The sequence below is a fragment of the Bufo bufo genome, chromosome 3, assembly GCF_905171765.1.
Source record: "Bufo bufo chromosome 3, aBufBuf1.1, whole genome shotgun sequence".
Lineage (NCBI taxonomy): Eukaryota > Metazoa > Chordata > Amphibia > Anura > Bufonidae > Bufo > Bufo bufo.
The window spans coordinates 543,530,852-543,548,549 of NC_053391.1; the positions used below are offsets into that span (position 1 = coordinate 543,530,852).

The following is a 17,698-nucleotide window of genomic DNA, read 5'->3' on the forward strand; positions in this document are numbered from 1 at the left end:
TGGGTCTCCAAATTGTCCACGTGGCCAGAGCTAGCCTTTTATGCCTTGGAGGCGCTGGCCTGCCCGGCGGCCAGCGTTTTGTCTGAACGTGTATTCAGCACGGCAGGGGGCGTCATTACAGACAAACGCAGCCGCCTGTCTACAGCCAATGTGGACAAGCTGACGTTCATAAAAATGAACCAGGCATGGATCCCACAGGACCTGTCCATCCCTTGTGCAGATTAGATATTAACTACCTCCCCTTAACAATACAGTGGGATGCGAAAGTTTGGGCAACCTTGTTAATTGTCATGATTTTCCTGTATAAATCGTTGTTTGTTACGATAAAAAATGTCAGTTAAATATATCATATAGGAGACACACACAGTGATATTTGAGAAGTGAAATGAAGTTTATTGGATTTACAGAAAGTGTGCTATAATTGTTTAAACAAAATAAGGCAGGTGCATAAATTTGGGCACTGTTGTCATTTTATTGATTCCAAAACCTTTAGAACTAATTATTGGAACTCAAATTGACTTGGTAAGCTCAGTGACCCCTGACCTACATACACAGGTGATTCCAATTATGAGAAAGAGTATTTAAGGGGGTCAATTGTAAGTTTCCCTCCTCTTTTAATTTTCTCTGAAGAGTAGCAACATGGGGGTCTCAAAACAACTCTCAAATGACCTGCAGACAAAGATTGTTCACCATCATGGTTTAGGGGAAGGATACAGAAAGCTGTCTCAGAGATTTCAGCTGTCTGTTTCCACAGTTAGGAACATATTGAGGAAATGGAAGACCACAGGCTCAGTTCAAGTTAAGGCTCGAAGTGGCAGACCAAGAAAAATCTCGGATAGACAGAAGCGACGAATGGTGAGAACAGTCAGAGTCAACCCACAGACCAGCACCAAAGACCTACAACATCATCTTGCTGCAGATGGAGTCACTGTGCATCGTTCAACCATTCGGCGCACTTTACACAAGGAGATGCTGTATGCGAGAGTGATGCAGAGGAAGCCTTTTCTCCGCCCACAGCACATAAAGTGCAGCTTGAGGTGGGCTAAAGCACATTTGGACAAGCCAGCTTCATTTTGGAATAAGGTACTGTGGACTGATGAAACTAAAATTGAGTTATTTGGCCATAACAAGGGGCGTTATGCATGGAGGAAAAAGAACACAGCATTCCAAGAAAAACACCTGCTACCTACAGCAAAATATGGTGGTGGTTCCATCATGCTGTGGGGCTGTGTGGCCAGTGCAGGGACTGGGAATCTTGTCAAAGTTGAGGGACGCATGGATTCCACTCAGTGTCAGCAGATTCTGGAGACCAATGTCCAGGAATCAGTGACAAAGCTGAAGCTGCGCCGGGGCTGGATCTTTCAACAAGACAACGACCCTAAACATTGCTCAAAATCCACTAAGGCATTTATGCAGAGGAACAAGTACAACGTTCTGGAATGGCCATCTCAGTCCCCAGACCTGAATATAATAGAAAATCTGTGGCTTGACTTAAAGAGAGCTGTCCATGCTCGGAAGCCATCAAACCTGAATGAACTAAAGATGTTTTGTAAAGAGGAATGGTCCAAAATACCTTCAACCAGAATCCAGACTCTCATTGGAACCTACAGGAAGCGTTTAGAGGCTGTAATTTCTGCAAAAGGAGGATCTACTAAATATTGATTTCATTTCTTTTTTGTGGTGCCCAAATTTATGCAACTGCCTAATTTTGTTTAAACAATTATAGCACACTTTCTGTAAATCCAATAAACTTCATTTCACTTCTCAAATATCCCTGTGTGTGTCTCCTATATGATATATTTAACTGACATTTTTTATTGTAATAACCAACGATTTATACAGGAAAATCATGACAATTAACAAGGTTGCCCAAACTTTCGCATCCCACTGTATATTATTTTACTCCAGGGCACTTCCTCATTCAATAATATTTTTAAATTCATTTTACCATTATATTGCGGGGCAACCCAAAGTTGAATGAACCTCTCCTCTGTCTGGGTGCCGGGGCCTAAATGTGTGACAGTGGCCTGTTCCAGTGGTGGGTGACGTGAAGCCTGATTCTCTGCTATGACATGAATACAGATTCTGCGCTGACATAAGGCCAGATTCTCTGTTACGGGACGGCTCTCCTCTGTCTGGGTGCCGGGGCCTAAATGTGTGACAGTGGCCTGTTCCAGTGGTGGGTGACGTGAAGCCTGATTCTCTGCTATGACATGAATACAGATTCTGCGCTGACATAAGGCCAGATTCTCTGTTACGGGACCTCTCTCCTCTGCCTGGGTGCCTGGGCCTAAATGTGTGACAGTGGCCTGTTCCAGTGGTGGGTGACGTGAAGCCTGATTCTCTGCTATGACATGAATACAGATTCTGCGCTGACATAAGGCCAGATTCTCTGTTACGGGACCGCTCTCCTCTGTCTGGGTGCCGGGGCCTAAATGTGTGACAGTGGCCTGTTCCAGTGGTGGGTGACGTGAAGCCTGATTCTCTGCTATGACATGAATACAGATTCTGCGCTGACATAAGGCCAGATTCTCTGTTACAGGACCTCTCTCCTCTGCCTGGGTGCCTGGGCCTAAATGTGTGACAGTGGCCTGTTCCAGTGGTGGGTGACGTGAAGCCTGATTCTCTGCTATGACATGAAGACAGATTCTGCGCTGACATAAGGCCAGATTCTCTGTTACGGGACCGCTCTCCTCTGTCTGGGTGCCGGGGCCTAAATGTGTGACAGTGGCCTGTTCCCGTGGTGGGTGACGTGATGCCTGATTCTCTGCTATGACATGAATACAGATTCTGCGCTGACATAAGGCCAGATTCTCTGTTACGGGACCGCTCTCCTCTGTCTGGGTGCCGGGGCCTAAATGTGTGACAGTGGCCTGTTCCAGTGGTGGGTGACGTGAAGCCTGATTCTCTGCTAAGACATGAATACAGATTCTGCGCTGACATAAGGCCAGATTCTCTGTTACGGGACCTCTCTCCTCTGCCTGGGCCTAAATGTGTGACAGTGGCCTGTTCCAGTGGTGGGTGACGTGATGCCTGATTCTCTGCTATGACATGAAGACAGATTCTGCGCTGACATAAGGCCAGATTCTCTGTTACGGGACCGCTCTCCTCTGCCTGGGTGCCTGGGCCTAAATGTGTGACAGTGGCCTGTTCCAGTGGTGGCTGACGTGAAGCCTGAGTCTCTGCTATGACATGAATAAAGATTCTGCGCTGACATAAGGCCAGATTCTCTGTTACGGGACCGCTCTCCTCTGCCTGGGTGCCTGGGCCTAAATGTGTGACAGTGGCCTGTTCCAGTGGTGGGTGACGTGAAGCCTGATTCTCTGCTATGACATGAGGACTGATTCTGCGCTGACATGAAGCCAGATTCTCTGCTATGGCATGAAGAGACTGATTCTCTGCTGACATGAAGCCAGATTCTTTGCTATGGCATGAAGAGACTGATTCTCTGCTGATGTGAAGCCAGATTCTCTGCTATGGGACCTCTGTCCAATTGATATTGGTTCATTTTTATTTTTTTAATTTTAATTCATTTCCCTATCCACATTTGTTTGCAGGGGATTTACCTACATGTTGCTGCCTTTTGCAGCCCTCTAGCTCTTTCCTGGGCTGTTTTACAGCCTTTTTAGTGCCCAAAAGTTGGGGTCCCCATTGACTTCAATGGGGTTCGGGTTCGGGACGAAGTTCGGATCGGGTTCGGATCCCGAACCCGAACATTTCCGGGAAGTTCGGCCGAACTTCTCGAACCCGAACATCCAGGTGTTCGCTCAACTCTAGTTCTAGATGCAGTATATATGATATGATAACTTTGTTCTGTAGGTTGATATAGTTATGGCTATATCAAATTTGTATAGTTTTTTTTGTATGTTTTACTACTTTTGCAGCATAAAATTACATATATATATATTTAACATATATAACATTTTAATTTTTTCACCAATGTAACAGTGTGAGGGCTTGTTTTTTGTGGGACAAGATGTCGTTTTTATTGGTACCATTTTGGGGTAAATATGACATTTTGATAGCTTTTTATGCCATTTTTTTGGAGGTGATGGGTGCAAAAACTGCAATTCTGTCATTTTTGAAAAAGGTTTATGGCGTTCACCACGTGGGATTAGTAACATGATTCTTTTATAGATCAGGTTGTTACTGACGCAGCGATATGAATTACAGGGAGTGCAGAATTATTAGGCAAGTTGTATTTTTGAGGATTAATTTTATTATTGAACAACAACCATGTTCTCAATGAACCCAAAAAACTCATTAATATCAAAGCTGAATATTTTTGGAAGTAGTTTTTAGTTTTAGCTATTTTAGGGGGATATCTGTGTGTGCAGGTGACTATTACTGTTCATAATTATTAGGCAACTTAACAAAAAACAAATATATACCCATTTCAATTATTTATTTTTACCAGTGAAACCAATATAACATCTCAACATTCACAAATATACATTTCTGACATTCAAAAACAAAACAAAAACAAATCAGTGACCAATATAGCCACCTTTCTTTGCAAGGATACTCAAAAGCCTGCCATCCATGGATTCTGTCAGTGTTTTGATCTGTTCACCATCAACATTGCGTGCAGCAGCAACCACAGCCTCCCAGACACTGTTCAGAGAGGTGTACTGTTTTCCCTCCTTGTAAATCTCACATTTGATGATGGACCACAGGTTCTCAATGGGGTTCAGATCAGGTGAACAAGGAGGCCATGTCATTAGATTTTCTTCTTTGATACCCTTTCTTGCCAGCCACGCTGTGGAGTACTTGGACGCGTGTGATGGAGCATTGTCCTGCATGAAAATCATGTTTTTCTTGAAGGATGCAGACTTCTTCCTGTACCACTGCTTGAAGAAGGTGTCTTCCAGAAACTGGCAGTAGGACTGGGAGTTGAGCTTGACTCCATCCTCAACCCGAAAAGGCCCCACAAGCTCATCTTTGATGATACCAGCCCAAACCAGTACTCCACCTCCACCTTGCTGGCGTCTGAGTCGGACTGGAGCTCTCTGCCCTTTACCAATCCAGCCACGGGCCCATCCATCTGGCCCATCAAGACTCACTCTCATTTCATCAGTCCATAAAACCTTAGAAAAATCAGTCTTGAGATATTTCTTGGCCCAGTCTTGACGTTTCAGCTTGTGTGTCTTGTTCAGTGGTGGTCGTCTTTCAGCCTTTCTTACCTTGGCCATGTCTCTGAGTATTGCACACCTTGTGCTTTTGGGCACTCCAGTGATGTTGCAGCTCTGAAATATGGCCAAACTGGTGGCAAGTGGCATCTTGGCAGCTGCACGCTTGACTTTTCTCAGTTCATGGGCAGTTATTTTGCGCCTTGGTTTTTCCACACGCTTCTTGCGACCCTGTTGACTATTTTGAATGAAACGCTTGATTGTTCGATGATCACGCTTCAGAAGCTTTGCAATTTTAAGAGTGCTGCATCCCTCTGCAAGATATCTCACTATTTTTGACTTTTCTGAGCCTGTCAAGTCCTTCTTTTAACCCATTTTGCCAAAGGAAAGGAAGTTGCCTAATAATTCTGCACTCCCTGTATGTATATTTTTATTTTTTTTTATCAATTATAAATGAGCGGATATGGGAGAAGGCAATTTATTTTTTATTTACATTTTTATTAATTTTTTTTAAATTTTTATTATTCACTTTTTTTTTAAAGTCCCACTTGGACCTTGAACAGACATCAGTGGGGCTGATGTCTGTACTATACTCTGCTGAACTCTTCTATGGCATAGTACTGTCAGTTTTACACTGATGGAGTCTGTCAGGCTTAGACAAACGGCAAGCCTAGATGCTTTTGCCGCTGCCAAAGTGTCAGATGTATTTCACAACTGACACTGCCTACAGCAGCGGCTCTGTTCATGAGCCGCCTCCATCACATATTGCAAAACCACATGGGGGGGCATCAGGGGCACGAGGCTGCAGAAGGGGCATCGGGGCACAGACTAACCAAACAGCGATCGCCGGCAAGGGATTAGCATCATAGTGTCACAGTCCCGGTTAACAAATCGGAAGTAGCTGTACGTCTGATTGCAGCAAGTTACATGCAATCTGGACATACAGATAGGTCCATTTGCAGCAAGGGGTTAAAGAGGACCTGTCACCACAAAATGGAGGGCAATCTACAGGCAGCACGATATAGAGAAGACTAGAAGAGCTAAGCAGATTGATATATAGTTTTGTGGGAAAAGACTCAGAGAAACTTGTAACTTATACATTTAAACTTCTGCTCTTTCTATACATATGACCACCCCTGTGTACACCACTGTGCACAGCTATCAGTGACTGACAGCTACCTCTGTATACACACTTACACCGAGAATGCTATCAATTAGTGATAAGTCCTAAAATGTGAGTAATGAAATGAGAAGTAGCAGAAATTTAAATGTGTAAATTACACGTTTTGCGGAATCTTTTGCCACAAAACTATATACACTGCCTGTCCAAAAAAAAGTCGCCACCTCGATTTAACTAAGCAAATAGTTATGAGCCTCCTATTGGATAATTACTGCATGGGCGATTATCTTTCAGCTGGCAACAAGTTATTTAACCCCAACTGGTGCAATGAGTTGCTTCTCATTTCTCAAACAACCATGTCGAAAGACACATCTTGTGGTCGTGGAAAAGATGTTAGTCTGTTTGAGAAAGGTCAAATCATTGGCATGCATTAAGCAGAGAAAACATCTAAGGAGATTGCAGAAACTACTAAAATTGGGTTAAGAACTGTCCAACACATTATTAAAAACTGGAAGGATAGTGGGGACCCATCGTATTCGAGGAAGAAATGTGGTGGGAAAAAAATCCTGAATGATCGTGATCGCCAATCACTTAAACGTTTGGTGAAATAAAATCAAAGAAAAACAACAGTAGAACTCAGGGCTATGTTTAATAGTGAAAGTAAGAGCATTTCCACACACACAATGCGAAGGGAACTCAAGGGATTGGGACGGAACAGCTGTGTAGCCGTAAGAAAACCACTAATCAGTGAGGCAAACCAGAAAAAAAGGCTTCAATTTGCTAGGGAGCATAAAGATTGGAGTCTGGAGCAATGGAAGAAGGTCATGTGGTCTGATGAGTCCAGATTTACACTGTTTCAGAGTGGTGGGTGCATCAGGGTAAGAAGAGAGGAAGATGAAGTGATGCACCCATCATGGCTAGTGCCTACTGTACAAGCCTGTGGGGGCAGTGCTATGATCTGGGGTTGCTGCAGTTGTTCAGCTCTAGCTTCAGCAACAGTATGTGCTCCAAGAATGAGGTCAGCTGACTACCTGAACATACTGAATGACCAGGTTATTCCATCAATGGATTTTTTCTTCCCTGATGGCACGGGCATATTCCAAGATGACAATGCCAGGATTCATCGGGCTCAAATTGTGAAAGAGAGGTTCAGGGAGCATGAGACATCATTTTCACACATGGATTGGCCACCACAGTGTCCAGACCTTAACCCCATTGAGAATCTTTGGGATGTGCTGGAGAAGGCTTTGCACAGCAGTCAGACTCTACCATCATCAATGCAAGATCTTGGTGAAAAATTCATGCAACACTGGATAGAAATAAATCTTGTGACATTGCAGAAACTTATCGAAACAATGCCAGAGCGAATGTGTGCCGTAATCAAAGCTAAAGGCTTTTTTTTTTGGACAGGCAGTGTATCAATCTGCTTAGCTTTCCATGCTCTGTAATATGCAGTCTTAATTTGCGGCAGACCCTCTTTTAACCACATTTTTAACTGACACTAGCTGCACTCTATTATTTTTTTTTTCTAGATTAAAAAAGGATTGTACCGATGCGATGAAAAAAAAAAATCTGTTGTTGGTGTAGAATTGTCCTGAGACAGTGTGCATTTACACTTCAGAATCCTTAAATACATGGATGTCTCCATGTCCATACATATAACTGCCACTAGTGTGTAGAAAGTGCTCAGATTTGGGTATCCAAGTGCACCTAGACACCTAGACCTTGTTGTAAATTGCGCCAAAATGTTTCTGCAATTCTGGCGCATCTAATTTTTGGAAAATCCTCTGAACCCAGCTTAATGACGGGGCATGACTTCAAAGCAAATGGGTGTTAGTGTGCGGGAAAGGGTTATTGGCTAAAATGTGACTTTTTTGCACCAAAATTGCACAACAATTCTGGTGTAAAATTCAGCCTCAAAATGAGCCAACAAAGTTGCCATATAGCTAAGCAAAGAACCCTAGGCGTGCACCAAATTTATCATTCAGCTCCAGCCATTGTGATAAATCTGGTGCAACTTTAGAAAATCTTGATGTTTTGAGCTTTGCAGCATCTTTTCACTACTGGGGAAAGTTCTTCAAATAAGTAATTAATTTTCATCTTTAATATAATTCTAAGGGCTCATTCACATAACCATATGAATGAGTCCACATCTGTTTCGCAATTTTTCTGCATCTGTTGTTCCATTCTGCGGCCCCGCAAAAAATATAGTTCATGTCCTATTCTTGTCCGCAATCGCGGACAAGAATAGGCATTTCTATAATAGGCTGCCCTTTCCGTAAATTGAGGAAAGCACACGGGGGGCATCCATGTTTTGCTGATCCGCAATTTGTGAACCACAAAACATGGCACGGTCATGTGAATGCGCTCTAAATCTGGGACATACCCTCCCCCCAAACTACAGCAGTGATTTGCATGTATACAGCAGATTACTACTGCAGCCATATACCTAAACGTTACTTTTGCAGTCAGTAAACAAGCAACAGCAAAAGGACTATACTGGTGGTGCAGAGAATGGCGCTGGAGAAAGAGGTACAGTACAGACCAAAAGTTTGGACACCGTCTCATTCAAAGAGTTTTCTTTATTTTCATGACTATGAAGACATCAAAACTATGAATTAACACATGTGGAATTATATACATAACAAACAAGTGTGAAACAACTGAAAATATGTAATATTCTAGGTTCTTCAAAGTAGCCACCTTTTGCTTTGATTACTGCTTTGCACACTCTTGGCGTTCTCTTGATGAGCTTCAAGAGGTAGTCCCCTGAAATGGTCTTCCAACAGTCTTGAAGGAGTTCCCAGAGATGCTTAGCACTTGTTGGCCCTTTTGCCTTCACTCTGCGGTCCAGCTCACCCCAAACCATCTCGATTGGGTTCAGGTCCGGTGACTGTGGAGGCCAGGTAATCTGGCGCAGCACCCCATCACTCTCCTTCATGGTCAAATAGCCCTTACTTTCAAAGTTTTCCCAATTTTTCGGCTGACTGACTGACCTTCATTTCCTAAACTAATGATGGCCACTTGTTTTTCTTTACTTAGCTGCTTTTTTCTTGCCATAATACCAATTCTAACAGTCTATTCAGTAGGACTATCAGCTGTGTATCCACCTGACTTCTCCTCAACGCAACTGATGGTCCCAACCCCATTTATAAGGCAAGAAATCCCACTTATTAAACCTGACAGGGCACACCTGTGAAGTTAAAACCATTTCAGGGGACTACCTCTTGAAGCTCATCAAGAGAATGCCAAGAGTGTGCAAAGCAGTAATCAAAGCAAAAGGTGGCTACTTTAAAGAACCTAGAATATCCTAGTGGGCGTTCCTTCTCCCTTCGCTGCGATTGGACAGCGCTACAGCCAGGGAGAAGGAACGCCCACTAGAAAAGCTGATGTCTCCTCCCCATTGCTCCGATAGTAATTGGCATATGGAGCAGGAGAGGAGACAGTAATGGGGCACAGCGGGCGAAAGGAGCGGCGCCCAGGAATAATAGTAAGTGCTGGGACATCTCTGGGCGCAGCTCTGTGTAGCTTAATACTTAAAGAATACTTTATATGGGTCCAGACTAACACATAATACAGGAGGCGGGTGCCGGCAGCAGAATCGCATTGCCGGCACCCTGCCCCTGACAGGGAGCTGCGATCAGCGGCAGTTAATCCCTCAGGTGCGGCACCTGAGGGGTTAACTGCCGCTGATCTGCCAGTACCCGCCTCCTGTATTAAGGGGTAATTATCATTGGTGGCGCAGTGCGCCCCCCCCCCTCAACCCCCCACCCTATTAAAATCATTGGTGCCACAGTGCCTCCTCCCCCCACCCCCCAGTATTAAAATCATTGGTGGCAGTGGCCACAGGGTCCTCTCCCCTCCCCCTCATTGGTGGTGCAGTGGCAGCTTCTGATCGGAGCCCCAGCAGTGTAAGCCTGGGGCTCCGATCGGTTACCATGGCAGCCAGGACGCTACTGAAGCCCTGGCTGCCATGGTAACATTCCTGATGCTGTGTGCACTATGCACAGGGAAGCAGGGAGAGTGTGAAGTCCTATTCACCCTGATAGAGCTCTATCAGGGTGATTAGAACAAGTGATGAAAAAAATCCCAGGTTCTAGCCCCTAAGGGGGGAAATAGTTATTAAATAAAAAGTGTAAAAAAAAATATATTATTATATATTTTTTAAAAACCCCACCAAAATATTAAGTATGAATCACCCCCTTTCCCAATTTCACATATAAAATGTATAAACAATAAATAAACATATCACATATTGCCGCGTCAGAAAAGTCCAAACTATTAAAATATTAAAAAAATCTATGTGGTGAACGGCGGAACAGTAAAATTAAATAAAAACTGCGCGATTCGCCATTTTTTTAAATGCGGAATGCACGTGGCTATTTTGGTTTATTTTTCCGTGTGGTATCAAATGGTATCGAGTATCGCAATACTTTTTTATGGTATCGAAACCGAATCAAAAATTTGGTATCGCAACAACTCTAATATGTACCCCAAAATGGTACCTGTAAAAACTAGATCTCATTCTACAAAAAAACAAGCCCTCACACAGTTCTGTAGACAAAAAGTTATAGGAGTCCAAATATGGTGATGCAAAGAAAATGTTTGCATAAATTTGTTATTGATATTATCTAAATGACCTACAGAATAAGGGCTCATGCACACAACCATATGTATTTTGCGGTCCGCAAAAAACTGATCCACAAAAAATATGAATGACATCTGTGTGCATTCCGTATTTTGCGGAAAGGAACAGCTTGCCCCTGATAGAACAGTACTGTCCTTGTTCGTAATGAGAATTTTTTTTTTGCAGAACGGACATATGGAAACAGAATGCAAACGAAGCGACGTTTTTTTTTGCGGACACATTGAAATGAAAGGTTCCGTATAAGGTCCGCAAAAAAACAAACAAAATGGACACAAAAAGAAAATACGTTTGTGTGCATGAGCCCTAAGCTTGTCATGCCACTTAGCATATAAGGAACACAATAAAAGCAAAACCCCAAAAAGCATGGCGGATGTTTTTTTTTTATTTCACCTGACAGACATTTTTTTCCGATTTTTCAATACAAGATATAGTGAATTCAAAAGTAATGGGTCTTGAAAGGCAGGGAGGGAAAATACATATATATAATTGTTTCTGTTTTTTTTAAAAAAAAATTGTTTTAAAACGTTAGAGAGTTAGAAAGAGTTGGAGTTTTCAAAAAAAATAAAAATAAAGTTTGCATAATGGCTGTGCTTCTTTGTACAATCATAACTGTGACGGAACAGTTATGTTTGGACTTCCCTAAAATCTCTTTCAGCTATATTATTCCCTGTTTCAGAAGCACAGCTAGATGCATTTCTCTCACAAGCAGTGGGTGTCTCCCTTCTCTTGAATGTGCCAGAAAAGTATGCAGTGACCTCACTTCCCTGTATGTTTGTTTTCTTCTAGGGAGCTTAGAAAGCTGATAAGGAGGGATAAATCACGCTTACAGGAAAGCAGGAGGCTCCTGCGATGTTCAGAAGCAGTGTAGAAGCACGTTATTTTATCACGGACGGATCTTGTCTGACAACAGGCAGAGGATTGCAATTTTGGTGGAATTGAGACCCCTAGGGGCCATGACTTTACAGCTTTTTTCAGGTTGATGCAGGCAGATTTTTGTTAAATCAAGGTACTTAGAAATTGATATTTACACCATTCTCTATTAAATTAAATGATGTGAAAGTACAGTGACTCTTTAAAGAAACTGTATATAGATAGATCAATTTTAAATGTAAATCTTTAAATCCATGCACATACCTCCAGATGCTTCACAATATTAACTACTTCTCTGGTTGAATAAGGATATGAGATAATTCCTTGGTCTGCCATACCCCTAAGCTCTCCAAAAGCAGCTACAAGTTTTTGTAATATGGCATCAGGCACATTAGGTCCATACTGTCTTAGCATAGCAAGTTCAGACTGGGGCACTGGATTATCCACTGCATGGCAACTGAAGATATCACCTGTAAGAGAAGATCTGTTAAACTATTGCACAACACACACACTGGGCCCATTTATCAAAATCATACAACAGAAAATGGTCCTCACTCATAGCTGGAAGACTATGGATATTTTTATGTAATCCATAATGAGTTAATAGATTTTTTATGCACTTTTTTTATATTAAGCTACATTGCTCAATATTCAATTTTATTAACCCTTTCTACCCTGGGTGATTTTCCATTTTTGTGATTTTGTTTTTAACTCCTTCTTGGAGCCATAACGTTTTATTTTTTCATTCACATAGCCATATGAGGGCTTGTTTTTTTTTTTTTTTTTTTTGACAGGACAAGTTGTACTTTCTAATGGCACCATTAGAAAGCTGGAAAAAAAATTCCAAATGGAGTGGAATTAGGAAAAAAAAGGAAATGCACCACAGCTTTATGTTTTTTTTTTTTATGATGGTCACTATGCGGTTAAACTGACTTGTGACAAGTACAATACCACATATGTGGTATAGTTTTTCTTTTGTTTTAATACTAAGAAGAAACTTTTCCTTTTTATCACAGTATTATTACCCCCATAACCTTTCTATAGTTATGTCTACAAAGCTGTGCTCAATTTTTGTGGAGCGATCTGTACTTTGCAGTGATAACATTTTGGGATGTGTATGACTTTTTAATCAAATTTTATAAATACATTTTTGGGGAAGTGAAGTGATGAAAAAATGACAAATTTTGTATCTTTATTTTAGGAGAAAGTGGGTGATTTAAACTTATATATTTAAAAAAAAAATAATAATTATTTAAATGCATTTTTTTTTTTACATTTTTTTAGGTGACTATAGCATGCAATAATTCAATTGCTATTTGTCTTCTGCAACAAATTTATATTCATTACAGAAGACAGATTTCAGTATATTCCAATGCAGGGCTTCCACCTGCAGGCCTGTATTCGGGTATACCAGTGATCGGCATAGGAGCCTCTACAGCGTAACAGCTTCCACAATCTCAGCGAGGGGCGGCTGCTACAAGCATGAAGCAGCCTTTAGATGCTGTGGTCCCATTTGATTACGGCATCTGAGGGGTTAAATGTCTGCAATCAGCATTTTCTCCTGTTGCAGACATCAGCCCCTTTCAGCTGTTATAGTCCTTCATATCATTACTAGGGCTGGCTGACTGTGCAGTGTGTAGCTCCATAGCAAAGGTAGGATTGAAGTGCTGACCACGAGGTCTCCATACTATGACCTAACCATTGTTGGATCCCAAACAGAACCTGGACTCACCATTAAAGATGATATGGTTTCAATTTATAGCAGTCCAAGGTTCTTGTTCATGACACCGCTGCAAACAAAGGCGACTGGCTGTTAATTGCCAGGACACGCAATAGCGCCCTGGCACCAAAGTTTCTTCTTCTAAGTGCCTGGAAATGGTCCAGGCAGAGACAAGGGTGTGTAATGAAGGTGCCATGTTATCAATTGTTGGCGGATCAAACAATTCTCTCCAATGGTGGTTTGCCTGGTCGATCCGAAACCTGTTCACTGTGTGTGTGGACATGCTCTCATGTAACCACGGTTTCCAACACCTCCAACACACCTAAGTCAGAGTGGCCTACAAGGCGGTCAATTTGCTGAAATTACATTCCCGCTTCTCTCAGTCCATTGATGTACCCCTCTCAAAGTCTGTCAACTGGGCAGAACGGTGGAGCTTTATCAAACTGGTGTAAATTAGAACTGGTTTAGTAGCGCAGAGCAACCAATCAGATTCCACCTTTCATTTTTCAAAGTAGCTGTGAAAATAAAATGTGGAATCTAATTGGTTTCTATGGGCAACTAAGCCAGTTCTAATTTACACCAGTTTGATAAATCTCTCCCAATGTCTTCAGGTGCATCGTAGAGGCATGTCTAGCAGTCAATGATCTCTCAGCAATAGGTACAATACCTAAAAGTGGCTTCTGAGAGCCATTTTATAGGGCAGCTGTGGAAGCTCATTTACATCCTCTTGTGGCAAAACCCAATGACTAATCAGACCACAACTGTAACCATTTACATATTGCCCCGAGACAAAAATGAATGCTGAGTTTTGCAGCAATCCTTTGTATCTACCTAATGGGGAAGACTCCAACATCATATGCATCATGGGGGTGCCGGCCGGGTGTATTGCGGATCCGCAATGCACTACGAACGTCTGAATGGACCCTTACGGATCAGCTGTTTGAGGAGGCTGCAGAGATCTGGTGAGAGCTGCGGCCTCCTTGTAGCTTTACCAACCACAGAACCGTACATTATATAGCAGCTGTGTTGTTATCGCACCTCAGACCCGTTCACGTGAATGTGACCAGTGAACATGTCAAAGCGCAGGGGGTGCATCAGCAGCAGGGAGAATGGAGCCTCTAGGCGTAATGGCTACGTCCCATTGCTACTAGAGACTCTAGTATATGAAAACTGTTTTCACTGAAATGAGGTCACGTATCGGGATGGGACCAAGACAGATCAATTCTGCTGACCAGCACACAGGCCTAAGGTCAGTCTTTTCTAATGCTATGAAACTGGTGACAGAAGCCTTTTAAAAGGTAATCGTCCTGTCACATTTCCTGGAAATTAACCTCTTCAGGACAGACCAATTTTGGAAATTTCCTCCTCACATTTCAAGGGTCATTACTTTTCAAATGTTTCCGTTCACATATGTGGGCTTGTTTTTTTGCAGGACGAGCTGTACTTTTTAATTTTCCGTAAGTGTAAAAAAATATATTTGTGGGATGAAAGAGAAAACCCCCCAACAATTTTGCGACTGTAGTTTGGGGTTCGTTTTTACAGCCTTCACTATGTAGTGTGGGAAAGAGACCTTATTCTGCGGGTCAGTATGAGTACAGCGATACCACATTCTTATAGTTTTTATTATTTTTTTATAATTTTAAAAATAATATCCCTGCGGGCCAAAGTCCCTGCAAATGTGAAGCCGCCCTCCACTCATTTCTATGGGATTGACAAAAATAGCCAAGTGCTGGCTCGCCTATTTACATCAGACCCAAAGAGACAAATAAAGTGGTGGCTGTGCTTGCGTGGTACACTTCCCATTCATTTCTATTAAACTTGAAATGAATTAATGAATAGCTGCTTGGCTGCTTGCAAGGGTACCTGACCACATCACCAGGCACAGGCGTCATCATCTTACATGGACCAGGGAGCATTTATGCTGGATGAGGGACCAGTGGGCCTCAGTGCTGTTCACTGATGAAAGTCGATTCCTGCTGAACAGAAATGATGGTGGCCAATGATGTTGGATACTTCGAGGAGAGCACTATGCATCAGCCACTGTTGTCACTAAACGAGCCTTTGGTGGTGGTGGTTTTACAGTGTAGGTAGGTTATTTCTAGTCAATACAGAACTGCCCTACACTTTGTGAATAATACAGGCACAAGCCCATACTACTTGAACATCATTAATCCAGTCATTGTGCCTCTGCATGAACAACACAGGCCTAATTTTATTTTCATGGACGACAATGCGCCAGCTCATCGAGGTCGCATCATTAGGGAACGGCTGCTGGAGACTGAGGTACCTCAAATGGAGTGGCCTGCACTTTCTCCAGACCTGAATCCCATTGAAAACCTATGGGATCAGCTGAGTCGCCGTGTAAAGGCTCGTAACTCTGTACCACAGAACCTCAATGACCTGAGAGCTGCCCTTCAAGAAGAGTGGGATGCCATGCCTCAGCAGACAATAATGTCGACTTGTGAACAGCATGAGACATCGTTGTCAAGCTGTAATTGATGCTCAATACAAGACACATGACAAGTTTTTGAGAAATTGACATTTTTTGTGGGGGCATACACACCACTGTTGTTGGCTTTTGTTTCAATAAGCTGTTTGAGATGAGGAAATCACCACTGCTGCTTCTACTTAAATGCCCTACTTTTATGATATAATATCACTGTAGCGTGTACTTTTTACGTTTTCCATAAATTTTACCCGAAATCCAAATATCCCTAACTTTTTGTGAGTAGTGTAATATATATATATATATATATATATATATTTATTTATACACACACACACACACACACACACACGTATATATTATTCGGGATTTGAATTTGATTCATCAATCATTTGAATTTTCTTTTTATATATTTTCACGGGGTTTAAGTTTTTATTTTAAACAGGTCTTTTTTTTTTTTTAAACCCCCTAAGGGGATTTGAGCATACAATCATTCAATTGCTTCTACCATACACTGCAATACTTATCACAGTGAATGGAGATTTTAATGGCATTCTAGAGCCCTAACATGGCAGACTATGTGAAAGCCCTCAGCTATTATTACAAGCACTAAGAACCCAAGGGTGGGGTGATCAGGGTACATTTTTATAAGTAAATATTTTTGATGCGATTTAACAAAAAAGGAAGTTTTATCAAGAAAGGATAATTTTTTTTTACCATTAGTACTTACCCAATGCACCAAAGAAATCATTTCCTAAGAATGGAAACCCAGGTCTGTTAGCCAAGACTATCATTCTGAAATCAGGATGAATGGCAATCACATTATCTATTTTTGTGCGCTCTGAAAGATCTGGCAAAGAGATAATTCTTGTTATTCAAATTTTGATTGAAAACAAAAAGTAATAAACAAGACTATAAACCCAACTAAAATACCGGCATATACTGTACTAATTACACTGTTTTAGAAGGGAAACAAACGTTTCTAGTAAAGTTAACTGGCTAACGTCATCCAAATTATGAGTACATTTAGGGGGAAAAGAGTGTGTGGGAGTCGAAGATATGAGGGCTAATTTAATTAATGTCACATACACATAAGAAAAACATATCCTCCAACGACAGTATTTGAAATTGGTCTGATGTCAACAAAGAGAAAAATTTCCAATCTTACAAAACTTTCACAAAAGTATTCTAAATGTTGGAGTGTGGTTCCTTCTCTCTCTGCTTGAGAGATTTCTGCCTTGTATCTCACACTTTGCAATTAGAAATGTGCAAAAGAAAAATTGCATCCTGAACTTACTCAAAATGTGTGTGTTTCGAAAAGGGGACATATACTATTATATTACGTGTTCTTTTTTAATTCCTCTGCACTAATGTCACATTATTCAGTAACTCACTGCCTCTCCGACGCTGTCACCACTTTGTATTATTCCAAGGAGATTACAGAGAAATAGCTCTCCAGAGTAAACCCATCTTGTTTCCAGTTTTAGCCTGCACATTTCTGAGCACTACATCTGCTATTGTTGATGTTTACTCTCAAACGTGCAGCATTAGATGTACTTTTACTACTATACAGTAATCCTGGGATTTCACATTAATTAAAACCAGTGCACCACATAAGGATTACTGTAGAAAAGTTGAAGTCTATCCAAAGCCTGAAGGATAAGAAGTGCAGTAAAACACACCCTGGCTTTGATAATAATAAGGCAGAAGAATCGGGAAGTAAGTAGCACTGCTATTAAAGGGAGATCTATCAGAAAGGGTTGTT

The 17,698-nt window shown here is 41.8% G+C and overlaps 1 protein-coding gene across 1 annotated transcript in view; it reads right to left on the reverse strand.

The window, feature by feature from the left end:
• Positions 1-17,698, reverse strand: part of VWA8 (von Willebrand factor A domain containing 8) — a 443,862-nt gene that overhangs the window by 164,537 nt on the left and 261,627 nt on the right. The window contains 2 exon segments of the mRNA XM_040425409.1: positions 12,032-12,237; positions 16,664-16,783. Coding sequence (XP_040281343.1) covers positions 12,032-12,237; positions 16,664-16,783 — 326 coding nt within the window.